The sequence below is a fragment of the Bombus affinis genome, chromosome 12, assembly GCF_024516045.1.
Source record: "Bombus affinis isolate iyBomAffi1 chromosome 12, iyBomAffi1.2, whole genome shotgun sequence".
NCBI classification, from domain to species: Eukaryota; Metazoa; Arthropoda; class Insecta; order Hymenoptera; family Apidae; genus Bombus; species Bombus affinis.
The window spans coordinates 8748213-8773997 of NC_066355.1; the positions used below are offsets into that span (position 1 = coordinate 8748213).

Consider the following 25785-nt stretch of genomic DNA (forward strand, 5'->3'; position numbering starts at 1 on the left):
AAGGGATGCAGGGACTGGCATTGAGGGGCAGGAGAGGGGAAAGGGCATATCCTACTCGGGGTTTCAGTTTAGTTTGGCGTGAGTCGCCGTACAGTTCGGTGTTTTGCACGTTGCTGCGATCGTTTTACGCTCGATGTCGTTCATTTCCGCAGTTTAGTTCCATAAAACGCCGCACGGTGTTCAGCGGCGCCTTTGTACGGACTCGTCGTATTTCTGACTAGTACTGTACTCGTCGTTGCCGTTGTCGTTACCGTCGTCGTCATCGTCGTTGTCTTCGTCGTGGTCGTGGTCGTGGTCGTGGTCGTGGTCGTGGTCGTTACCGTGACCGTTGTGACCGTGCTGCTCGATATCGTATCGTTTGACTATTTTTCTTCCTTACTCCCCCCTCCCCGAGAGCTTGATCAGGCCTGTGCCGTCGTAGTTTCGGAGGCTGGTGTGTACGGTCGGCGGTAAGGTGAAAGTAAATCCCGTCGAGAGCTTACTCGAATGCCAGGGAAGCTGATCGTACGTCGCGAAATCGCGTACAGATCGAGCACGCGACATCGCCGTTGTTGCCTGGACAAGCCGCATCTCGGCTCAAGTAGTGGATATTCGCACCCGAACCTAGTACCAACGTCGTGTTTCCTCTACGCTATCGTTCGACCACCAACGATACGGCATCGCATTGTGTACGTACGCGGCCAGTATGCTCCACTACCATAGAGGATAGCGTTAGCTACTCCGATTCTCGTATGCGTGTTGCCGCACATACGGCTCGCATGCTCGCACGTAAGTACACGCACGCACACTCTACCACCCAATATAGCGCTTTCCACCAAATACGCTTGTGTGCATGTAGACCTACTCGCCGGTTGAATGCTGAGAAACAACAGGGAGAAACAGGGAGGGGAAAGGAGCGAGTGAGACGGAGAGACAAGAAAGAAAATACGAGAGCGAGACGGAGAGGGCGGTTTCCTCCATCTTTTTCTCCCTCCTTTCCCTCTTTTTCTGTCCCGCTCTCGCTCTTCCCCTCCCTTTCTCTCGGTTACTACTCGTTTGCCCCTCTCCTCGTTTCTATCCTCTTGCGACTGTTCCGTCTTTTTTCGACTAGCACGCGCTGTCTTGCTCCCGTACGCCAACTCGTGTATTTATGCGTTTTCTCATATTCGCGCTGCCTCCTCTTTCGTCCTCGACGAAATCGCTCGGTATGCGTTCGCGATACGCGCGACGATGGAATAAACATCGACTCGGTGAACATCGCCGGTTTCTCAGGCGGTTAGCTAGCGCGCGAGAAGAGTATCGGCTCCCTGTTCCGTCCGCCTATTCGCCAACTTTTCTGCCCGCCTTTTAGGACACCAGACCCTAGCCGTACGCTATTGTCCGAAATCGAAGGTAACGGTAAAGCTTTTCACCGAGAAAAAAAAAACTTGTCTTGCCGCTTTCGTCGCGGCACGGTCGCATTTGCGATCGCGCGAACCCCTCCGTCGTCTACGATACACGAGGAAACGTGTCTCTACTGATTAATCAGCTGGCTGCCTCGACAACCAGATCGCCGTGAAACGCGGAATACCAAAGCAACGGGAACAATAGGCGGGAAATTCCTGCCGAAGCGACGGATGAAACCAAGTTCGAAGACCTTTTGCTCGAATCTCCCGTTTCGCGGTTCATCAATTAGAAACTTCGTACCGTCGCGTGATCCAACGCAACGCCTATCGTATACGCTGACAAATCGATGGAAAATATGCGATTGCCTGATCGTTTTCGATTCCACCGCGTCTCACGACGAATTTCACAAAGGGAGACGAACGTTCGCGAACCTCGAATATTTCGAGGGGATAGAATTCTTTTTCGCTGGACGACCGGCCGGCCGATCGAATGCCTTTCTTTCGCGATCTCTGTAGACGGTCGCTAGGTTACTTCGAATCACGGTCTTCCGCACAGTAGGGTCGTCGTCTCCCTACTCTCCTTTCTCGGGGTACGAGCCTATACAAGCGACGATAGAGGGATCGGAGAGCAGCTGGGGGTCTAATCTGTAACGCGCGTAACGCCTGATAAGACTACTAAAGTTTTGCAAGAGAAAATGAGAGATCCAAAACGAGGGCACGCTCGTGTGCATTCCGTTGGAAGAACGATCTCTTAACGAGCTTCCTCGTTTTACTTCTTCCAGCACGTCTTACCAACGTGTAACGTGTCGCGAAACGAGTATCAAAAAGCTAACACGGCAAGAAGAACGTTCTGAAAGGTCTTTCGACGAACAAAGTATTCTTATTTTCGTATGAAATATCTCATAGCGTGAAAAAGTATCGAAGTAGTATCGTAAATCGCGACGATCGAAGGGCTCGTTGTAAAAATGAATTTTGTCCGTGTTTGTCTCTTTTTAAGAATACCTACTCTAACGTTTTTAATTTCTGTTCGGAACCCTTTGATTTTCGAATGAAATTTGAATGCTACAGACAAGCTTGAAACGAATTTGTAAACGTATATAGAACACGAGCTTTATCGTTTATCATATTGTCACGAGATATTTATTACAGTTCGCACAGATCCACCAAAGCATCTCAACGGTGAATTATTCGTCGTAATGCATCATGCTGTATCGATACACATCGATTCTTCACGTAACAAATGTTCGAAACAAATTCGTACATCTTGGAATTAGTTTTATAATTTCTAATTTATCCAAATTGATCAGCCGTCGAACGATTGTGACAAATAATCATGCCGCAACTTTAATGGAAACTACAAACTTTCCGATACAGCTCGTAAAACGTTCGAAACTCGAAATGGCAAACATCAGCGTTAAAATCGTCGACGCGTCTATTTTATCTTCGCCGTGTGAAAGTTTCACGATCATCGTCGAATATTAGTTTCGATTCGGGGCGATATTATCCCTCTTGCTATCGCCACTTGCGACGCCATTTGAGAATTTCTCTTCTTACCGAGCAGCTCGATATAAATAGACACCGATATACTAGACACCGCAGAACGCGTGACGTGTAGCCAAGGCGGACCGATTCGCTATTTAAATAATCTTAATTAATATCCACGGGGATAAATAGACTGGATGCTCGTCTATTTACGATCCTTCTCCTTCGCGAACACACCGCGATCGTTCGAAGCTGGGAAAAGTCTAATAGCATCTCTTTCGGAAGATCGATCCGATCGTTGTGTACAGGCCTTTACTTAGGCGCGTCCCTTACATTCGCGACACGTGCTGCACTCGGAGAATAGTCGCAACAAAGTGTCCAAGCGCAAACGAAGGCGAACGATCGAACGAGAACTTAGGAGATCCGTAAGAGACTGGCAGAGAACAAGATAAAACGGGAGAAACAGACTCGGAGAATTTAAAGATCCCCTTTAGCTTCTATCTCTGTGACGACTGCGTGAAACGACGTCGTTAACTTGTTGACCGGGGAAGACGAATTGACACGTCGTTCGAATAATATTTTTATCTAGATTTGCCCCGTCTCTTTACCTACGAAGATTTCTTCGATTCGGCTCGTCGTTTCGCTGTTAATTTTTAACAGAGTAATTATAGAGACTCGCGGTTAGGAGACGCGCCGTTTAACAGGTTAACGCGCGTAGATTCGCCGTGGCAAACGCAATGACGAGCGACGTTACGAATTGAACGTAATTCTCCGCCATATCGTTCCGTCCTCGAGATCTCGTTCGTACACGGAGACCGGCCAAGACGCTTAGGATTCGCAGAACGATCTGGAAACGAGCGAGGCTAATTTCTTGGCAACGATAACGATAGCGCCTAACCGACTTATCGCTGGCTCTCTGCGAAATACCACGATATTCGATCAATACGTGCAGGTATTCGACGCACAGGGTGCACACGCGTTTCATTCGCGTGGAAAGGGGCTGCTGTTTGGCGGTTTCACTGCGTCAGGCGGCGAGTGGAAAAACCGAAAGGACGAATTTCTAGACGGGGAGAAAGCACAAGGATAAAACGCACCCGTAGACCTACGGGTGGTTGAAAGCTAAATGGAGGGGACAACGAGGCAACGGGATTCTACCTACCTGAGGAACCTTCGGGAAAGTGGGCTAAACACTGTGACACGGCCCAACCGTCTCCTATGTCATGCGATTTATCTGCAAAACTAGCAAATTATCGTCGTGAGCGTTTCGTTATCGTCGTTCACGGATGAGCCAGCTGCTCTTCGAAAGAAAACACCGCATAACGATAAATACATATCGCATTTGGAATTCTAATCTATTTGTTTCGTCGTTCGAAGTACGAGTTAGAGTATAGGCACGTGAGTTCCATTTTAATGGAGGATAAATGCTTTTAACGCAGTTTTTCTACGTAACCAAGATTCCCTGTTCTTTTTTTTTTTCCCGAATAAAAACCATCACGGGTGTAGGATTTCTTTCGATACTTTTCGAGGGAGATTAGCGCGTAACGATAAATACGCGTTCGGGACTCTAGTCCATTCGTTTCGTTGATCGAGGAACGAGGAAGAATGCTCGAGATATATTTCGACGAGAGGAAATTACACATGCTATAGCTTACGAAAGTATTCGAACACTCGTAGCACAACTTCTTACGATCAGCGTTACAAGGAGATCCGACTATAGCGATTATATTGGCAAAGTTTGAAACAAATCCGAAGATGTATATCGCGTTAAACACCTTGCAACTTTTATACTTGCATCTTCAGATCGCTTTCGATCGATATAATAACGTTCGTCGTGTTATCGCGTTAATCGCGTTAGACCGTGTCTCGCTCTAGTAGCGACCAAGTATCGAAATGTCTTACGAAAGTTTTTCATCGCTAATATTTTCAAACGTGTACGTTTCAACGACCCTTTACACAACGTTTTTTTCTCTCGCTTCGAGCCAAAATTTTCGACTGTATCGAGATCGACATTTTTTTTGCGATACTTTGGCTTTTCGAAAAACGGTCGGGCACGGCGAGTACGTAACGAATTTGGTATTCTAATTTCTCGAGATGACGAGGAAACAATGTCGGCGAGGCGATCTATACGCACACTAGCTTTTTACACGACCAAGATTCTCCTTTAAGATTTTAGCGAATTATAATATTTGTGGATAGAAAGAAGATGGAAGATTTTTCCACGTTGTCGACTTATGTCGAGGGTATTACGTGAAACTGTGTTTATCGTTGCAGGTACTATCACCGACAATTCGGTGGCGCAATAAGAAAAATGTCGGGAATGGGTAAAAGGACGTATCTTCGCGAGGTGAACCCCTACCTTATTTGTCCGTTGTGCATAGGATATCTTATAGACGCGACTACCGTCGTCGAGTGTTTACATTCGTGTAAGTAAATTTAATCGAACTGGAATTATATTCTGCGCAGCGGATAATGATACGTTGGTTTTTCGCTGTTCAGTTTGCAGGAGCTGTATCCTCAAGCATCTCAACAGGGAAGCTCACTGTCCTTCGTGCAAACATGTTCTCAACAAAGCCAAGCCGAACATCAAGTAAATCGCCGCTTTGATTTCCAAAGATCTCCAAATTCTCTATCCACGAGGATTATTTTTTCACCGAATGATTTTTATTTTCAGAGCGGACAAGGCGTTGCAAGATATCGTGTACAAATTGGTACCGGGACTGTATCACAAAGAGATGCGCAAGAGAAGGGAATTTTACAAAAAACATCCTGAACATGGTAAGATTATTATTCCTTGCGGCTCGATTACGTCGCACGTGTATCTCAATAGCGTCGCGAATTAAAATAATTCGTGGCCGTGTTGCAAAACCGTATCAAAGTCCGCCAAGATTTTTGAAATACACGCGCGTTACGTCTCACGTTTTATATTTACGCATCCTGTATTTCATGGAGATTATCTTAATATGTAAATGTTTTATACAGCGGATTTAGCGACACCGGAACAACGCGGAGAGGACGTGAGCGGAAGGTTGATCTTCGCTCCAGAAGACGCAGTTAGCTTAAGCTTAGAATATCTACCGCCCGGGGCAGATCCTCTGACCATCCTTCTTAGCACTAACGACGAGACCAACAACTCGAACGCATCTAACAATCAAAGTAATAGCAGTAACAACGGTAATAATAATGGAAATAACAACGGCATCGGCAATCACAGCGCAAACACAACGAGTAACAGGCGCTACCTTCAGTGTCCGGCACTTGTGACTATCGCGCATTTAAAGAAATTCCTAGCTTTGAAATACAGCGTCGATATGACGAGATACAACATCGAAATTTGCCATCGACGTGCCCCGCTTCCGGAACACTGGACCCTTATGGACGTCGCTTACATTTACGCGTGGAAAAGGGTAAACTATAGCCAATTTCAATTATCGTATATTTTAACACGTTGGCTGGCACGCTGCAAAATTCACTTCTCTCAAGATGTAAAAATGTGCTCAAGGTACAAAATGATGGTACACGAAATTCGATTTAGTTGCCTCGACCAAATTAAAGCATTAAAACATCGTTCTATATCGATGAAACGCAAACATTCTCGATACGCCAATTACGTTATCTAATAGCCATAATACTTAGAAGCATTTTGTCAACGAGTAAATCGCGATATATTGTGAGAAGCCAGCGTGTCACGTGGCAACGTGTTAAACGTTTCAAAAGATATTTCGTATAGTTCGATTACGAATATTTCGACTATTCTTTCTTAACGTTTGACAATTTTATTTTTAGAACGCACCGATGCGATTTTTTTACCGAGTAGCGTTGGAAGAACAGAGATTAGAGGCACCTCCTCACGACAGGCCATCCACGCCAGGTTTAGGTGCTAGTTTGCCTCCTGTTGACGCAGTAAGACGGGATGACGATAATTCGCAGAATCCTGAGAACGGTATCGAATCTAAGCCGGAAGCAGAGCCTTTGAACAATACCGAGCAGAAACCTGCGTTGGACAATCAGAGCAAAGTCTCGAACGAGAAACCGCGCTGTCCGAATGATCAAGCGCCCGCGAATGAAACCAAGGAAGCGACTAGTAAAGAGGAACAACCGTCGAGTACAGTAACAACGTCGACAAGCACGACGTCGACGACGGTTTCTGTAGCGTCGACAAATAGCACATCGACGACGACGGCAACCGACACGATTGCCTCGTCCACGTCCACGTCCACGTCTACGTCCACGTCCACGTCCACGTCAAATAGCGAAACTAAACAAATTAAAACACCTATTAAAATATTGAAGAATCCAGACGGAAGGTACGAAGTCTTAAGGAGTCCGCCAGGTAGTTGGAATTCGAAAGAACAGAATGCCAGGAGTATCGAAACGAAACCATCGAATCCAGAATTTAGTGTCGTGAGTATAGGCAGCGGTCAGAATTCGAACGGAGTGAAGATCACGTTGAAGCAATGTACGCCGAACAATTCGAGTCCGAACAAGCCGAAAGTTATCAGCAACGTGTTACTGCATTGCGGTCAGGTTGACAAAGATAACCCTGATTCGTTAGTGATTCAGCAGCTGCACAGAGATAAAGAGAAACGTCAGGCAGAAAAGCAGGAGAAACAGAAGAGGAGGGTAACTTTCGTGGAACGATCTGTCCCTGAGAAGACGGTGACCAGTAACGCGTTAAAGAGTATACAGAAGAAACCAGGGGAACAGCAGGAGAAGAAACAGTTTCTCCAAGGTTTTCAATTAACAGCCAGGGAGTCAGCAACCGAAATGGCTTTAGAGTCTTCCTCTAAGTTTAACGAAGCGAATACCAACAACGAGACGAATGAGACGCGAAACAAGGGCAACGCCGCGCCGAAGAAGGAGGACGGTATAGCGACAGAGACTTTGAATAATGTAAATGAGAACTCAAAGAATAAGAGCAACAACGAGAACATTGGGGTAAATGCGAGTGGTAATGCTGCGAGTGCGAGTAAACGGGTTGCAACTATGGCCGGAATTGGCAACGCGCGAGTGAATGCAAATAAACAGTGCGGTGACGTAGATATGTGCACATTTGGATACTCGAAGAATACGAACGTAGGTATGAACATCAACGTAAATAGCAATCCCGCGAAGATGGATGTGTATACGTTTTCCAACGACCCACCGGTAGTTCCCGCGGGAGCTGTGAAAAGGAAATGTCCGCCAGGTCTACCGATCTTCGATATCAAGAGAAAGAAGCAACAGCATATTTCGAGCCAAGCGCCGAAGAAGCAAACTCAAGTACATCCGCCTGCAGTCGTGCAAAACAACGCCAAGTCATCTCGAAAACTTCCAATGGAGCACGTTATTCCGGCGAAACGAGCCACGAACATAGTCGGAGAAGCTGGTCCTAGTCGAGCACCCACGACACCAAGCTCGAAACCTTCGCCGACTCCGGTACTTTCCAACGACACAAGGAATATATTAGACGGTTGCGGATTGAACATTCCTGCGAGTCTCAGTATAACTCTGACAGCGCCAAAATCACCCGCGAACAATGTTGGATTTACCGAACCAAATGATTCCAAAGATAATCGAAAGAATACGCTGGGAAAAGTAAATCCCAGTATAACTCTTAACGATAGATCGGTCGATCCACGAGTACTGAAAGCCTTGAAGACGGGACAGATTAGAATGCCCGCACCGTCGAAACCAAGGCAGCCTAAGCAATCGGAACGCGATGCGAACCAACAACGGCAGGCGTCGTCCGCTAAACGGGAAAGGGACCAGGAATCGAGAGACATTTTGGATCTCAGCGGAGGGAAGAAGATGGACATACATCCGTTGAGAATACCGCAGCCGGTGACGAAACTTAAAGCAAAATCGACGATCAGAGAAATGCCAAATATCTCGGATCAGGGACAAGTTGTAACGCTCGTTGGTGGCCATAGATACTATCGTGCGCCACCAGGTTCTTTGACTCCAGCAGCGCATAGAGTGAACGATTGTCCGCTTCCAACGCCTTCGAGAACACCAGTTTACGCTCCTGGATTCTCCAGTCCTTTAAGCAACAGCAGGTACAACACAAATCTTTCATCCGTTTTTCCCAGTCTGCAAAGTCTGTATGCCTTGAGCCAAGCACCGAATCTTCAGCAGTTTCAGACAGACGCAAGGCTAAGGCTACCTCGAGGGACGGACACGAATTCCACCATATCTAACAACGATAATCGAAATGTGAACGCTAATGTATCCGGGAAAAGTCATCTAGCTGCCCAATGCGCGCCAGTGAAACCGGTAAGATCGTCTGTGGCACCTTTGGCTGTTGCGATAACTAAACAACAACAACAACAACAATCGAACGATAAATCAACGTGTATAAACAAATCAGCCTCGAATGAGATTAGTAAAACACCTGTGTTTCGCGGTAACGAATCTCTCGACTCCACGGAGTCTGGTCAACAATTGTCCGTCCAAACCAAGTACTCGTCGGCCGCGGAAGCTAATAATCGATACTCGCCGCGAGCTACCAATAACAGTAACGTGAACAATGAAAGCAAAACGTCTACTGAAGCGACTCGTGATTCTAATTTGGAAACTAGTAATGATACGAGAAAGGAACCGGACAATTCGTCACGGCAGACGCTTCATCGCGAAGCAGCCAGTCCAAGAGTATCATCTACGGCTTCTCCATCACCACCACCTGGAGATACTAACGCGAATACGATTAACGAAACTACCAGCGGTCATACCGATAATACGAACACCGCTTCCAATGGAATAGACAATGATCTACCTGCACCGAGTCCGACGAAGAAGAACAACGTAGGTGCGGAGGTATCGAGTAGCAAATCGCCTGCTAGTCCAGACTCTAGTTCAGTAACTATCGAAAGTCCTTCCAGCAAAAGTTGCACGACGGTAGAGCAAGGATGTCCTTCTCCCTCACAAACGTCAGATACGGTCAAACCGTCGGAGAATTCGACAAAGGTTGAGAATAACGTCACAGAAGACTCGACGAACGATAACGAAAACAAAGCTTCCACCAAGCAACCTGCCACGAAACAATTGACTTCGGAGATGTTTCAAAAAAGGTTGCTGGCTGCGTTTCCTTCCAACGAATGGGCAAATAACCCGATAGCTGCGGAACATTTAGGCAATTTCTTGAAAAGTTTGAACGCGTCGATCAAATCAGAGAATAAAATGGATAGCAGGGGATCGGAGAAGGTCGAGAGCCAACTCGCGTGCAACGATGCAACGCGTTTAAATAACGAAGTGTCATCGAAATCTCGAACAGACGTTGCCGAATCATCGTAAATACAAAAATTGATTTAAAGATGAATCGAACACTTCCTGTTTAAACGAAGAATACATCAACTACATCACTGCCAGATACCAATGTAATGTTATCGAATGACTCTTAGCGTGGATATGAGTACCAATACCTAATAATTGAAATGCTTTAAGGTCTTATTAGGGGAATGCGGCATACGCATGCCGTACGATACAGGGAAAATACAGCACAGATGCTGGAAATTTTATTTTTTCAAATTTTTTAAGGCCATACATCCCTCAAGAAATTTCATCGATATGTGTAGTTGCTTTGTCGAAACAACAATGTTCCACGAGTCGCTCGATTTCAACTAAAAATATCATTTTAAGTGATTAATGGACAAAAATATGTTTATCAAATATGATTGGTATTATTCGTAGATTGATTTTATTTCTAATGTGAAAATTGTTCCTACTTCGGTCCATACTATGATTATCCAAAAGTAGTACGTTCATCGAAGTACCTCGCAATTGTGTAAAAATTCGTTGTCAAGATTTTAATTTTTGATTATTCAAACTCCATGATTGACTACGTGAAATGCAATGCTAATCAGCACAACGAAAAACCGAATAGCTTATACCGAACTTGCTTTCCTATTCGTTTAACAATTATAAAACGTGTACGTAATAAGAAACACAGGGACCGAAATTAAGAAAGAAATGAAGTCGAAGAAACTAGATACAATTATTTGCGTAACGTATGAATGATATCTATGCTGTTGTTATTTCATTATTTACTTTTGCGTTACGTTTTACTATGAGTTATTATTATGTATATGTTGTATAATAATTGTTATGTTATGCGACTGTATTATATTATATATATTATTTCTTTATATGTATATATTTATTGCGCTGATATGTCGTCTTTACAAGATATGCGCAAAATCCTATTACTTTGTAAGATTCAATTTTAATCGATCGAAAATTCGTGTGAATGTACATCGTTCAAATTTTAAAACACAATGCATGCATGTTGATTTTTAAACGACAAGAAACTGACATGTAATAACAAAAGGATATATCATTATATACTTAAACTAAAAATCGTTATAGTTCTATTTATTACCCTTCGCCGAAGACTGAACGTGATACGCGTATCAAATACTTTATATTGCGCGGGCATTTTACAACATGGCGTCGCGTAATGATTGTTCGAATTGAATATTTACGATATTCGTACAGATATAAAAAGACACTCTCCGATTCCCGGTGAATATTGCTTTCGTAGAACAATAATAGCACTGACGAGGTAATTGCCCTGCTACAGAAAAATAAACAAATAATATTTAAAAACTTTATAAACTTTCGTAACTTATGAATTTCCAAAGATTTAAACATATCCTCGGTAAAAGCTTTCTTCTAATTTAATATGAAAAGAATACAATATTTTGACTTCTATTTGATATGCAAGTCTTATATTCAATTATATTTTATCCACCAGTATAATTTATATTATATTCTACAACTTTATATTTCAAACTTTCCAAAGCAAGAATCGCAGAAATAAAATATTTCAATGAATTTTATATATTGTAAATTTATTATAACGAGAATGATACGAAACGTATTTTTTAATAAAAATATTTGACAAAGTCGAATAAAGCTTCGGTTGATTACCACAAGTAGACAGTAGCGCTACAAAATAAGCGAATTTTATATGAATTACACTTCTTGAAATAAACATACATAGATTTAACCTTATATATCGGAGGTATGGTATTGGAGAAAATGTAAGGTTAACCTTTCTCACCGCAAGTGCGTGAATAAATATACTTTTTCTTCGTTTAATTAGTATAAGTTGAAATGAGTAACGCGAAAGAAAATTCTACGATACCGGCAAAAAATACGGTAACTGTTAATACGAAAGCTCATGGAAAAATCGTGCTAACACTTCAAAATTGTCTTTTACCTGATGAAAAACTAAACTCGACGCCGTCGCATTTAGACGGATTGGATGCAGAAACTGAAACCGATCTAAGGATATTAGGATGCGAATTGATACAGACTGCTGGTATTTTACTAAAACTACCCCAGGTGTGTAATTATTTTCATAAATAAACAAAATATTTGTAAACGCCATAACCTCTATAACCTTGGAACGCAGTCTCTACTTTTATTGTCTTTTTGAATAGGTCGCAATGGCTACAGGACAAGTAATATTTCAACGATTTTATTACAGTAAATCGTTAGTTAGACATAATATGGAAACAACTGCAATGGGTTGTATTTGTTTAGCTAGTAAAATCGAAGAAGCCCCAAGACGTATCAGGGATGTTATCAATGTGTTTAATCATATAAAACAAGTTTCCAGTCAAAAGTAAGTATGATTCTTTGTTTTTAATGTTATTAAATTTTATGTATATAAATGACAATAATATACTAGATTTGTTCTTTTTTTTTTTTTAGACCAATACAACCCGTAATACTTGATCAAAATTATGTAGCCCTGAAGAATCAAGTAATTAAATCTGAAAGGAGAGTCTTAAAGGAGTTAGGTTTCTGCGTCCATGTAAAACACCCTCACAAAATTATTGTTATGTATTTACAAGTACTGGGACATGAAAAAAATCAGGCTTTAATGCAACAATGTTGGAATTATATGAATGATTCTTTAAGGTCTGATGTTTTCTTAAGACATCAACCAGAAACTGTTGCTTGTGCATGTGTATATTTGGGAGCAAGGCAGCTGCAATTACCTTTACCTACTTCACCTGCTTGGTTTTCTCTTTTTAAAGTTAATGAATCTGCTATTAGAGATGTTTGCCGTCGTATATTACGGCTTTATTTCCGACCCCGTGTTAAACCGGAACAGTTAGAGAAACGAGTAGAAGAACTTCGTCGACAATACGAGGAAGCAAGAACCAAAGCAAGAAGTGGGGATGTAGATAGCCACACACCTAGCCCACCACTGCCTAAACATCATAATGCCTGGGGTGGATTCATTAGCCGCAGTGGTACGCATGCTGTACCAGAAAGAACAAAATCACCTAGGTATGATGTCATGAAAGAATGAGAAAATAAAGTAATAAAATATAATTAATGTCCATATATATTAATGTCCAAAATCGTGTTTACCTTATTTTAGGCGATCAAAATCACCTAGTACTTCACCATCTAGAGGTGAAGGAACAAAGCATTCCAAGAGAAAGAAACATAGTAGAAGCAGATCTCGCAGTCATAGTCATGGACGATCTCGAAAACCGAAAAAGGCCCAACGAAGACGATCTGGCAGTCATAAATCATCACGTAGTCGTTACAGATCGCGTAGTCGATCTCGAGATAGAGATGTAGAAAAATCAAGTAAACACCGCAGTAAACACAGACGACATTGAATGTATGAGAAGATCATCATGTATATTACAAAAAGGAATATTGCACTTACGTGAATAAGTTATATTCAATTTGTAATATAATACGGAGTTTTTTTTTTTTTACCTCTGTTGATTAACCCATTTCCATCCAAGCGCGGATTATTACGCAATCGGACGTCTGTCTTCTATCACCAAGCGCGGATTATTACGCGCGCTGCGATTGATCTTTCTTATTTCCATTTTAATCTAAATAATTTTACTTTTTTCCTCTTTTATAAAGAATGTAAAAAGTATAAACTCCATAAGTATAAACTCCATGTCCGAAGAATTCGGGTGTCATTTACTGCACCTACGACCGACCGCACACGGTGATAGGGACCAGTCCTCTTAAGTAAGGCCATGATACAAATGATCAAAATACAATTTAAATAGAACAATCGATTCTACTATATGGTATCTTGAGTTAATTTAATGATGATAATAGTAGGTTTTAAATAAATTGTTTCTAAGAATGAGCGTTAAGTCACATGTACCTCAAGGAAGACGGTACATTTTAAAAAAATATTACAAGTAATGATACTTAAGAAGGCGTGTATTTAATACAAAATTTGAAAATAAAGTTTTATATTCATGTACTACCATATATTATTTTGTAAAATCCAGCCGGTGCTGCCTTCTTCCTCTCAGTTGATAGTACCGCTGAAAAGTCTAGTGTCGTTAATTGCGGAAGAATGTGAACGATGTATCCTCTATAATATGGGAGATTTTCAATGGGATTTCCATGTAGCGTTAAAGATTTAAGAGTTGATAACTTTTTCAATTTTACAACATCATTTATATCCGAAATATTGTTTCCATGCAAATAAAAAATTTTTAAATTCGGAAAATGTGTAATGTCATCAGCAATTTGTTCTATCTCATTGAAAGAAAGATCGAGCCAACTAAGGTGCGATGGATCATCGAGAAGTTTTTGTGCAAGATTTTCAAATCCGAACATTGATGTCAATGAATTATTGCTTAACCACAAGGAACATGTTACAAAACGATCTGCAGCTGTTCGTAACGGAATTTTACCCGTTCGTACTGCTTGTGGACGTTTATTTGCCAATTCTCTTGTAACAAAATAAATATGTTTATTAATATTATCTTTGAATTTAGAAAATATATCATTTTAATAGTGCATCATATTACTAACATACCATTCATTGTGGTTGCTTTTTTGAATGACAAGTCTAATGGAGCAGCTATCAACATCTCTTGCCGTTCATTTCGTCTATAATCAGAAAATGGTTTTTCATGATACATAGTAGTGTCCATTTTAATGTTTGAATGATAAGGTTTTGACAAATTTTGGAGAAACTATGCCGATATTAATATTAAGAATGTATGCAAAACATTCACTTGAAATTATTAGCCAATTCTTAATATCATTACTAAAACTTTCGTCCTTCATCTAAAATTCTTGTCTCCATAATTTTTTACATAGATAGTCACTTATCCAATAATTATTGTCATATATCCATTATGTATATAACTTAAAACAAAAAGTAATAATTTTAATTACTTATATAATTTTATGAATAAATTTAACTACTTTAACAGCTCATAATTGTGAGAGATAAAATAATACGCAACCTAAGAAATTTGACGCGGGTTTTTTTCTTCGCGTAATTTAAATCAAACTGAGTACACTGATTGAAATGTATTTTTGAACACATAAAATGTAATACGTGTAAACGGCGACAGGTTGCTCTTTGTACGTATTCCATAATCATTTTGTCGTTCTGTACTTTTCTATAATCATTGCTATCGAATTATAAACTGTTAACGGCGGTAAGCTAGATTGAAAACATTTTAATGTGAGTCAGACGAACAAGGAATTTGTGAATACTATTTATATGTAAGCTCACATTTAGTTTAAGCTTGAATAAACCACGCGTGATAGAAGAAGCAAAGAAACAGTTTGGTTACATTTCTTACTTTTTGTCTGCTAAAGATGCCGCGCACAAAACATGTTCGGAAACCAAAACAAGAACGGCACTCCGCAGAAGAAAGTGACTTATTAATCAAAGATTTTGAACGACAGGCACATTTGCGAATATCTAAGCTGGAGGCAGAATCAAAAATGGCGATAAAAGGTCTTGAAACTTTTATTGACGTTACCTTATCTCGGCTTCCGACTGAGATACGACAGATGACTCTTGGCGAGATACTCAATTATGAGGCTGGCGAAGAGAAAGAAAATTATAATGAAGTTTCGTCGTCCGTCGACGACCGTTCACTAAAATTGGCTCCAACGGAGAAAAGAAAGAAAGTTGGTAAAAGAATTACTAGCGGGACGGACGATGGATACGTTACTGAAGGTGTTACGACAACGCGTACATCAAGAGCTAGAAAAGTCGCACCTCCTACTACTAGAAGAACACGTAGTACCTCAAGAAATAGTAAAATGAAGCTTAGTGAAATAAACCAAGAAACTATAAGGAAGACAACAAGGAAAGAACATATCAAGGAATCTATGAAAATGGATAAATTTAGAACTCCTGCTGCTACAAAACCTGGGTTCAACGAATTTGATCTTGTAACTCCAAAAATAAAACCTAATACACCATTAAATGTATTAAGACGTCCAAGGCAAGGAGAAATGGTTCTTAGCATGCAAGGTAGCCCCTTATTGGTTTCTGCGGTTATTCAAGAAGACATTGCTAACATTAATGTACCTTTGCGTAATGGCAATGTTATGTCCTTATTACCTAATGATGGTTTACGTATGTCACACATTCCTACATTAGATGCAGAAACCATGAAACAGCTAGAAACTCTAAAAAGTCATATTGAGAAAGTTATCTCAACAAAATAGTTAAGGTAATCATAAGGTAGATTTTTATAGGATCCATTTCTCACATTGTCATTGTGTGTCAATGAAATTGACTTTAGATCAAAGTATCTTTTGGATTGTGTCATAATTTTATTGCAAATAATGAATGAAATAAATGTTATTATATGTTCACTTAATATATATTGGATTAGCATTTATTGCAATCTTTTTATACCTTATGATAACGATAATTTTATAACATATCAATATAACATATGATTATAGAATAAGAAAATTGATATTTTAAAATCAGATCAATATGATAACAAGCATGTATATGTATAATTCTTCATATAATAAAAATTAAAAGATGGATTGTGATTTGTAACTTGAACATATCTAATTCATTATAGGATATATTTTAAAAATCGTTACAAAAATTAATATTTAGATTATTCGTTTTTATATTTTTTTAACTATTTCTGGACAGAGTTCTTTTGCATTTTATATTTTATAATTACCTTACATTTTGAAACAGCATATTTATCGCATTTGGCGGGCAAGAACTAGTAGAGCGCGTATGTAGTACGATTATGTTCTAACCATTAGTGTACATGCGCGTACTAAAAGATCTGTCAAACGAACGAGCTATATTTGCATTCTTCTACTTTGTGATATTCGTAGTGTTTTTAGATTGTACAAAGTCATGTATAAAATATCGTAGTGCTCATTTCCATACGACGTTAGTTGGTTTTCTCGTACTTTATCGTAATTTGTCACTTTCAATATTCAATGTTTGTCACATAATGAAGGTATTAAATGTATAAAACATGAATTAGAAATGTCAAAGTATGCGTCATTGAGTTCGTTAACACGGATTTTTAGGCAGTCTAAGATATATACCTATTAATCTGTGCAGAAAGAAAGCGATATTTCGGTGATATCTTCTTACGCTTAATTCTATATATTATATCTCGTTGATATTGAAAGATTCCGAAAAAACAACGAACTTATTATTCTGTCACACATTTTGCAAGTAACTTGTGTATTAATAGTTTAAAAATGTAAAATAACCTTCAACGAATTTTATAATAATTTACATCTTTAAATATTGTTCATCAAATCACATCATGTAGTAATGTAAAAAAGTATAAATTTTATATCAAATTTAAACACATAATTATTAACTTGAATTCATATTCAATTTAGTTGCAAAGGTGATCAACTTACTATAATTAGATATAGTAATTTTCTTTCATACGTAAGATAGGTATGTTTAAAGAGCTCTTTTAGCACAAAAATCAACATGGTGCGTGTAATCACAGTACATAATTTTCTGGGGCAAAATATCACTCAAATTGAGGAGCCAACTGCAAGTTGCATAGCAAATGCATCTGGACATGAAATGCTACTCCTAGCATTGTCAACTCATTGCGTCGAAGTTTGGGAATTGATGATGTCTGATATTAAACTACATACTGTTTTTCCAACAGTTGATATGATTAATCAAATGGTGCACTGCACCAAAGAAGATTATGTTGTAACGTTAGAATCAAAATTATCTAGAGATGCAAGCATTAATAATCATACAGGGAAAACAATTAATAATTTTGTTAGAATTTATGTTAACTGGGCTATGGTGAAAGATCAAAGTCAACCTATGCGTGCTAGAATAGCTGGGCGTGTTACTCCAAGTTTAAATCGACCATTGAATAGCTTAGAAATGATAGAGTTGCCATTAAATGTGCAACCTACACTCATTGCTTGCTGCCAAAGTACTGGCAACCTCCTAGTGGCTTCCGGAAATAGTGCTATTTTACATGAATTTAAAATTGAAACACAGCAAGTATCAAAGATGAAGTTTATAGATTTTGAGGCTCGACCATGGTCATTGGGCTTTTCATTTTCTCCTACACACATGGAAATTGTTGAAGATTTTATATCAATTATGGATAAAACAAATTTATGTGTTTTTCGATTGACTAATTCAATGTATGAAGATATTGATCAATTGAGTTCTCTAACTTCCACAAACTCCTCATCTATTGATAAAACATCTATATCTACTGATTCCTCCCTTGTGGAAAACAGTAATAATATGACTAATCAAGATGATAACACAATATTACAAGGAATAAATTCAAAATGTAAAAGTTCTAGTCAAGATCTGCACTTTATTGTATCAGAAAACAATGATTCTAGTGGAACAAGTACAAAATTTAAAGGTAGGAGGCATAGAAGTTCCAAAACAAGTATATGGAGTAAACTGGAGACAGGAGATTTCAGAAAAATAAAATCGAATAATAATGACACTGTTATAAACTTGGATCATTTAGTGTATAATGAAAGGGATGAATTACAAAGATTAATTGATCAAGAAGTTGTAGATGGAAATTCACAACCCTTGACTATAAATTTACCATCTATAAGTTTGGAAAGAGCAGGGCCTGGACATACATTAAGTCCTTTCGTATTAAACCCATCAGAAATAAGGATTATAATTAAAACGAATTCTCCTGATTTAGGATGGTCGGAAAATTATACAATAAAAAATTTATTGTCTCTTAAAGTAATGGCGGCTAATAATAAACTTGATGGAAGTTCTGAATTGTTCAGTTGCTCCTTATTGAAGCCATTATACATGAGGAAGGAGTGTAATACTTCTTGTTTAAAAAAATCAATCCTCAGATCAGATAAATATACATATTTGCAGGGCGTAAGTTGCTTCTTATGCACACTGCAAGAAGGATATCTTTATCATTTCTCTGCTACTAGCTCAAATCCTACAGATGCAACTTGTTTAACTACTTATCCATTTACTGCACCTGTTAATCATGTAGCTTTGGAGCATACTGCTTTGCATGCATTGACTGAAGCTGGTCTTGAATCTTACACGCTACGTTTATCTCATCATGTTGCTAGAATGTCTAATGATATAGAAAATGTAAGAGTTACGTGCCCTAGTGTCTCTGAGCCTGTTTGTTTGATAGGATTAAGGCCATTTCTGGGGATACAGAAATTATTACATAGCAAAAATTACCTAATCCTCTTAGCCAAAGCAGAAAACTCTTGGACTTTATATTCTTTAATTTTACCTAAATTGGAGAATTTGTATTACGATGTTTTAAACGCAGCGAGGAGTCATAAATCTTCTAGTCCTAGCACATACCGACATTTGTTAGGAGAAGCTCATGCTTTGATACGTTTAGCTAAAGACGCTGTGTATAATTGCTCAGATATTAATGAATTTGATGATATCGCAAATAAAAATGGATTGAAATTGAAGAACTTGTATAATCAATCATGCGCGCTGCTTGGAGACTATTATATTCGTTCCGAATATGACTCAGATTGGGATTTCTGTATACCCTATTATAAAATGTCGGGTTTAAAACCTTCAGAAGTATTATCTAGGAAATCAAGTCAAGATGCACCGGGTCTCGTTACGTTTTTAACTGATATACTTTTTACGATGAAAAGTGGTCCGGAAGCAGATGCCTTGTTCCAAGGATTTAATATTGTAGAAATAATATGTAAATTAAAGAAACCAGACTTATTGAAATTGATTTTCAGTAGTCCCGTATTACGAGAATATACTACAGAGAAATTAATACATCTTTTGTTATTATATGAAACAGACGAATTAGTCAAGTTAGCTTTGGCACTCTTATACATACAAGCTGAAAAACAAGAACAAGCAGAGAAAGTACTTGAACCAGTCTCAGCATTATGTGTCAAGAAAATAGTTTTAGAACATTGGGACCTGCTGTTTGATATGACGGCGATGAAAAAGAGAAGTCCAATGATTCCCACGTTTTCAGATTTCGCCGGAACGTTAATGCGTCAGAAAAATTCAACCTTTGCTGAAATTCTAATACAATTAATCGAAGAGGATGGAATCTTATCTCTTCATCAAATTATACAGGTGTTTTTAGAATATTTACCATCAAGAGTAGGACGAGATGGGCATAATGCAGCAATGACATTACAAGTATTTCTCGAAAAATATCTTCACAACTACTTTAGTACAAAATTGATTATAGATTCGTCTGTTATAAATAAAAATCAAATACGCACGGATTTCGCTTTGGTTGAAGCTTTTAAGCTATTAGTACGATCATACTTAGGCAAGTTAACACAAACAAAAGTGTACAAAATAGAAAATAAAGAAAACGTACAAGAAAGTTATGATAACTTCATATTTGTGAAGTTTAGACCTCATTATCTAAACGGGATGCCACCGTATGCGAAAGATTATCAAAAAGTTTTGAATGTGAGCGATCTAAAAGATTTAGCTGATATCGATAAGACTGATTCTGAAAAAACTATACCAATGGAATTGTTTAAATTACAGTCTGTATTATCTTGTGATTTTATACCAAATGAGTGCTTATATGAAGTTAAGCAATTTCTTGAAACACAAGAGATTGATGGCAGTTTATCTTTAAAAGCGTTGTGCATTCAAAATACTGAAGAAGCAACAACACTTTTAATGGATAATTGTCCTCAAGCTGTTGTGCAATATGCAAAGGTAAATACCATATATTTCAATCCACTACTTTTACGGTATTTTTAATTTGTTTTTATGATTGAATTTCATAAAATTGTGTTACAAATTTAGGACATGTATACTAAAGATTCTGAATGGAAATATTTAATTGAGTTAACGCAAAAGAAGATTGCTGTATCGAACTCTCGACAAGAATTGCAGTGTTTATACACGCAAATTATGAAAGGTAAATTTTTTCGATATATTTATGCTGAAGTATATTAAATTGTATTATAATATACTTTTTATCGTTTTAGCAATTTTGAATTATCTACCACATACGTTGTCCTTAAAAAGTTTACACCGTGTTCTTCCAAAAGATGATGTAATAACATTTCAAAAATGCAGTGAAATGTGTAATCAAATTATGCACGCCGAACATGTTAAATCTTTAATAATAGAAACTGGACAACAACTTTTATCGACTTTAAAATTGTGAGCTCTAATTTCTACTGATCATAGGTCCAATTTTATTTTAATTATAAGGAAAAAAAAAACATATGATATAAATGCAACAAAAAATTGTGTTGCACAAAAATTATACATTCTAGAGAAAATAGATTCGAAACAAATCGTACTTAATCGAATTTGTTGAAAACGATACTTTTTCATATGGCACGACTTTCACAAATTATAACTTTTTGCTTAAAATTACTTGGCGTTTAACGTAACTAGTGACTTTCTATCTCTGTGATCACATTTCAGACACTTTTTTCATTTATATAAGTGTTTTTTCTTATTGAATATAACTATAAATTTACAAATCGTTATTGAATATACTCATCATTTGTATAATATTTTCAAAAGTATACATTTATTTTAATGCAATTATTTAAAATACTCGATCTTGATTAAAATCTTGGTCACGCACAAGATTTTTTATGGATAAAAAATTGTATTATATATAACAAATTGTCAGAAACTAAAGACAAATACTATAGATAAAATTAATTCACCTATTATTGATTGTTGAAATGTTCTATATAGATATATTGTATTATATCTAGACGTATGTTATCTTTCCCTTAGCTAATGAAATAGTTGAATCATAATTATGAAAAGTTTATACAGAGAACCAAGCATATAGATATTAAAATTTTACAATGTTATATATAATGTTTAACGTAATAGATTGCTTTGTACACTGAACTAAGAAATTTTGTAGTAATGATCATTGTATTTTTGACTGCTGTTTGAATATTTCTAAGAATTTGTTAAAAATTGTTTATATTTTAACCGCTAAGGGCGGGGTGGCATGTGTTTAGGAAATCATGTATTACTAAGGTAGTTACTTTTTATTATATTTGTTGATCCTATAATGTATTTTCATCACTTTCTGAATGTTACATTATATGTAACTTTAATGTGCCTTTAGGATTAATTTCTCTTTGTTACAAATGTAATATAATTATGTTAGAAGTGATCTATGATATTTATAAATTATAAAGAAATAATACATAGCTGTAACTCATATCAGAATGCTTCTTTATTATGTAATCATATTTTTATAATGCTATTTATTTATTTAAAGAAAGAAAGGAAAAGAAGGATGGAAATTATTTTATTGTTTCAGGATCGCTCGTTCTATTTCTTTTTTTACATATGATATTACCGATTTTGCTTTATTGAATTATTTTATCTCAGGGTTCAATTATTTTAACTAATTTTTATTAAATGCATAACAATTTTATTATAGTATAATCGTTTTTAATTTATATAAGATAAAACAATAAAAAATTGCGTATCTACCAAATGTATTCAACAAATTAGTTTTTTGATATCTAATATATGTAACATAACCCTTCTTATAACAAAGAAATTATATGACAGCATCTTTTTAATGTTCTGTTTTTTATGTACATTTTTCAACTACGAAAAATATTTTTAATTACTTTATTTTACGATATCTTATACACTAAGTTAAAAAGATTTTATACTTTTTAACAAGTGAAGTCAACAATATTTTATACAATCTCAAATTCCTTATTCAACCTTGTTAGATCTCTGAAATAATAAAGAGTACCACTGTTTATATAATGAAATTTAATAGTTTTTTTTAAAAAGTATTTATTAACCATACCTGTTTTCTATAGCTTCATTTAAGTGATATTTGTGCATAAGCGAAATGACAAGTCTCAGTGTTGACCAAATGGTATTCGACATCGCTTTCGGTGAAAACTTTTCACCGTGAACTCCACGACCAGCAGCTTGTTGGTTTAACGCTATTACAAGATGTTCACCTGCTTCTCTGTAGAAAAATAAATAATTTAATCATGTAAAAAACTGTACATAATGTAAAAATTTTACTTACTTATATGCAGCAAGATTAATGCAAGAAATTCCAAGATTATAACGAGCTCTAATAAATCCAGGTGATAATTTTAAAGCATGATGATACGCATTTATAGCTTCTTCCGATTTTTGACCATTAGCTAAAGTTGCACCTAATCTATTCCATAATCTAGAATCCTTCCGAAAATATTACGTTTTCGATAATATATTAACAATTGCTAACATACATTACAAAAGATTGATTTAATACATACATCAGGGCGTACTTGCAGCGCTGCTTGGAAGCAATCGCTAGCTTTATCATATTCATTAGATAAATTAAAAAGGACTCCTAATCCACACTGTACATCGGCATCTATTTCATTCCATGGATTCATTCGTGCAGCTTGAATATAAAGATCTTTTACTTCTTCATGTACGTCACTAGAAAAAGTAAGAAGAATATTAGATATTACTCTATATATGTGTATTTTGTTAAACTTATTATTACTTACTCAAACAAAATAGTTGACACATTGGATTTTGATTGTTGTTCAGGACTACTAGCCTTTCGTACCGATAGATGCTTGTATTTTTCATTTTTTAGTAACCATTCTTTAAGTGTTACACATGCTTGGTTTTGGTAAGATTCATTCGTATATGAAACTGCAAGCGCCATAAGAGCAGCACCATTTATAGGATCCAAACTTAGACAACGTTTTAAAGCAGAAATAGCTAATGGATCTTGTTCATTTTCAGCTTGAGTTTTACCAAGAAGTAACCAAGCTTCTGAATCTTTTTCATCTTGTTGTACTGCTGCTTCAAAGCAAAGTATAGCACTTGGTAAATCTCCAGCTTCCAATCTTTTTTTACCCTCTTCTAATGCATTGGGAACATTTTTCATAGGATTATCTTCATGAAATTCATAATCTTTAAATGGATCATAAAAAGTATCATATTCTGAAAGCCATGGATGCTTGGAAGATAGTTCCCCAGATGATGAAATCTTTTCCCATTCATTTTGAAGCTTTAAGAATGTAGATTCATAATTGTCTGTCTCTAGAATAAAAGTTTGTTTTTATAAATATGTCTATAAGGAGAATTAGTTACAGATACTAACTTGGTACTAATATGTCTACCAACCTGAAGAAATATTTTCTTTTTGAAATTCACCTATCCAATTACTAGCAGCAGCTACTTCTTCTACCTTAGCTGTCACTTCATTTTCTTGACTATTATTGGTAGAAATTTTGTCTTCAGTCTTTTGATTATCTTTTTCATATTGTTCTGTCCAGTTTTTACTTGTATTTTGAACATCTGGCAGTGATTCTTCATAGCTTTTTATGGGAACATCTCCTTCCTGTTTCATAAATTTCATAAACTTTGAATATTCAAAATTAGGATTATCACTGTTTTCTATTGCTTCTGTTGACTGTTCCATATTTATGTTATTCTGTATAGTATCTTTGCTATGTTCTATATATTCTTCTGCCCATTTTGGTCCTAATCCAAGTTCATGTTTTTGATGAGTTATAATGTTTGAATTCTGCTCTATCTCATGATGCCAAATGTCATCAGCATGATGTTCCTGTATTAATTAGAAAATACAAATTTGTAATAAATATTTGTTTTATACTATAACGCTGCTAATATATGAATTCCAATGGTAAAATGAGAATTACATTAAAATGACGTCCTGATTCAAGATATTGATTTGCCCAAGCTGTATCTAAACTGGTTAATTCTTGAGCAACTCCTGGTGCTGCTATAGGTGGATGAATATTTTGATCAATTTCACGCATTTCTTGTAATAAATTATCCATTCTAAATGTTTGAGGACATGAAGGATTTTCTTCTAAAAATTGTTTAACTAACTGATCTGAATCTGAAGCTTGGAAAGGTTCCACATGATCAAAAGGATGACGTATTCCTTCTTCTTTGAATCCATGATCACGTACAAAATGTGATGTTAAATGAATTAAAGAACTGGGTCCACCGCAGTCACCCTCCACCAATTCACGCAATGCCATCTTTTTATAATATCAATATATACCTAAACTGATTAAAAAAGTGTGTTATTTTTGAAAATAAAAAGTAATAATGCATGAAATATATCTAGAAACATTATATTATAGTAAAATAATTCTACAACATTAATCTCATTAATTCAATGAATTAAAGTAAGATGCTTATTAATCTCATTTATTTTATTCGATATTAAATATCGAATGAAGGTATAGTTGAGATAAAATGTTTGCGTAAAATTTTTTTATACAACATTAGAATCCAATGATATTATATAAAAGTAGAAATGAATGCAAATTTCGTAAAATATCACAAATATTGGTAAAGATATAAAGTTCACAAACCTCGTTTCGTTCTTAATATGTATAATTAAATATTCCGATGATATTGTTACGAGATATTAAATGTGTTTCATCAAATTTACTGTTTGAAATTGTTCATTTCCTTGCCATGGAACAATATTGGTACTATAAGTCGACTAAATTTCGTTGTATAATGGTGTATTATCATGGCAAACGTAATGTTAAGACAAGACGAGTATTATAAAGCCATTTTTTACGTGTTTGTTGGCTAACGAACGTCAAACCGTGGACAAGTTGCAGATCTATCTGAAGACTTGAGCATCCTCTTTGTGTGGTATATGATACATACGCAGTACTAAAATATATTTTTAATATA

General features: G+C 36.9%; 6 protein-coding genes and 1 pseudogene across 11 annotated transcripts; 4 read left to right on the top strand and 3 right to left on the bottom strand.

Annotated features, from left to right (window-relative positions):
• Positions 1-25785, bottom strand: part of LOC126922741 (phospholipase A2-like) — a 118793-nt pseudogene that overhangs the window by 75828 nt on the left and 17180 nt on the right.
• On the top strand, positions 37-11177 carry LOC126922671 (serine-rich adhesin for platelets-like). 3 transcript variants are annotated; one of them, XM_050735454.1, is made up of 6 exons: positions 37-768; positions 5118-5269; positions 5343-5433; positions 5518-5621; positions 5826-6250; positions 6630-11177. In XM_050735454.1, exons 2-6 carry the CDS (start codon positions 5155-5157, stop codon positions 10113-10115), a joined length of 4221 nt encoding a protein of 1406 aa, XP_050591411.1. In that variant the 5' UTR covers positions 37-768; positions 5118-5154; the 3' UTR covers positions 10116-11177. The 3 variants fall into 3 exon arrangements, with proteins under 3 accessions (XP_050591411.1, XP_050591413.1, XP_050591412.1); XM_050735456.1 differs by lacking the exon at positions 37-768 and adding an exon at positions 1196-1371; XM_050735455.1 differs by lacking the exon at positions 37-768 and adding an exon at positions 3023-4241.
• Positions 11805-14079, top strand: LOC126922716 (cyclin-L1). The gene is made up of 4 exons (XM_050735573.1): positions 11805-12167; positions 12266-12450; positions 12540-13124; positions 13219-14079. Exons 1-4 carry the CDS (start codon positions 11937-11939, stop codon positions 13463-13465), a joined length of 1248 nt encoding a protein of 415 aa, XP_050591530.1. The 5' UTR covers positions 11805-11936; the 3' UTR covers positions 13466-14079.
• On the bottom strand, positions 14019-16892 carry LOC126922740 (leucine-rich repeat-containing protein 51-like). Of its 2 annotated transcripts, XM_050735610.1 has the most exons (3): positions 16784-16892; positions 14644-14717; positions 14019-14554 (listed from the first exon to the last, which is right to left on the bottom strand). In XM_050735610.1, the coding sequence occupies exons 1-3, from the start codon at positions 16801-16803 to the stop codon at positions 14073-14075; spliced, it is 576 nt and encodes a 191-aa protein (XP_050591567.1). In that variant the 5' UTR covers positions 16804-16892; the 3' UTR covers positions 14019-14072. The 2 variants fall into 2 exon arrangements, 1 of the variants encoding a protein (XP_050591567.1); XR_007712909.1 differs by lacking the exon at positions 16784-16892 and having other exon boundaries at positions 14419-14556; positions 14644-14722.
• On the top strand, positions 15188-16459 carry LOC126922725 (borealin). Its single transcript, XM_050735584.1, has 2 exons — positions 15188-15344; positions 15441-16459. The coding sequence occupies exon 2, from the start codon at positions 15441-15443 to the stop codon at positions 16302-16304; it is 864 nt and encodes a 287-aa protein (XP_050591541.1). The 5' UTR covers positions 15188-15344; the 3' UTR covers positions 16305-16459.
• On the top strand, positions 16921-22284 carry LOC126922678 (BLOC-2 complex member HPS3). Its single transcript, XM_050735470.1, has 3 exons — positions 16921-20793; positions 20884-20998; positions 21069-22284. The coding sequence occupies exons 1-3, from the start codon at positions 17569-17571 to the stop codon at positions 21248-21250; spliced, it is 3522 nt and encodes a 1173-aa protein (XP_050591427.1). The 5' UTR covers positions 16921-17568; the 3' UTR covers positions 21251-22284.
• LOC126922700 (peroxisomal targeting signal 1 receptor) lies at positions 22458-25717 on the bottom strand. 3 transcript variants are annotated; one of them, XM_050735522.1, is made up of 8 exons: positions 25452-25717; positions 24765-25135; positions 24226-24670; positions 23598-24141; positions 23358-23526; positions 23123-23280; positions 22892-23059; positions 22458-22836 (listed from the first exon to the last, which is right to left on the bottom strand). In XM_050735522.1, the coding sequence occupies exons 2-8, from the start codon at positions 25110-25112 to the stop codon at positions 22776-22778; spliced, it is 1893 nt and encodes a 630-aa protein (XP_050591479.1). In that variant the 5' UTR covers positions 25113-25135; positions 25452-25717; the 3' UTR covers positions 22458-22775. The 3 variants fall into 3 exon arrangements, with proteins under 3 accessions (XP_050591479.1, XP_050591478.1, XP_050591480.1); XM_050735521.1 differs by having other exon boundaries at positions 24765-25140; XM_050735523.1 differs by having other exon boundaries at positions 22458-22815; positions 24765-25140; positions 25452-25715.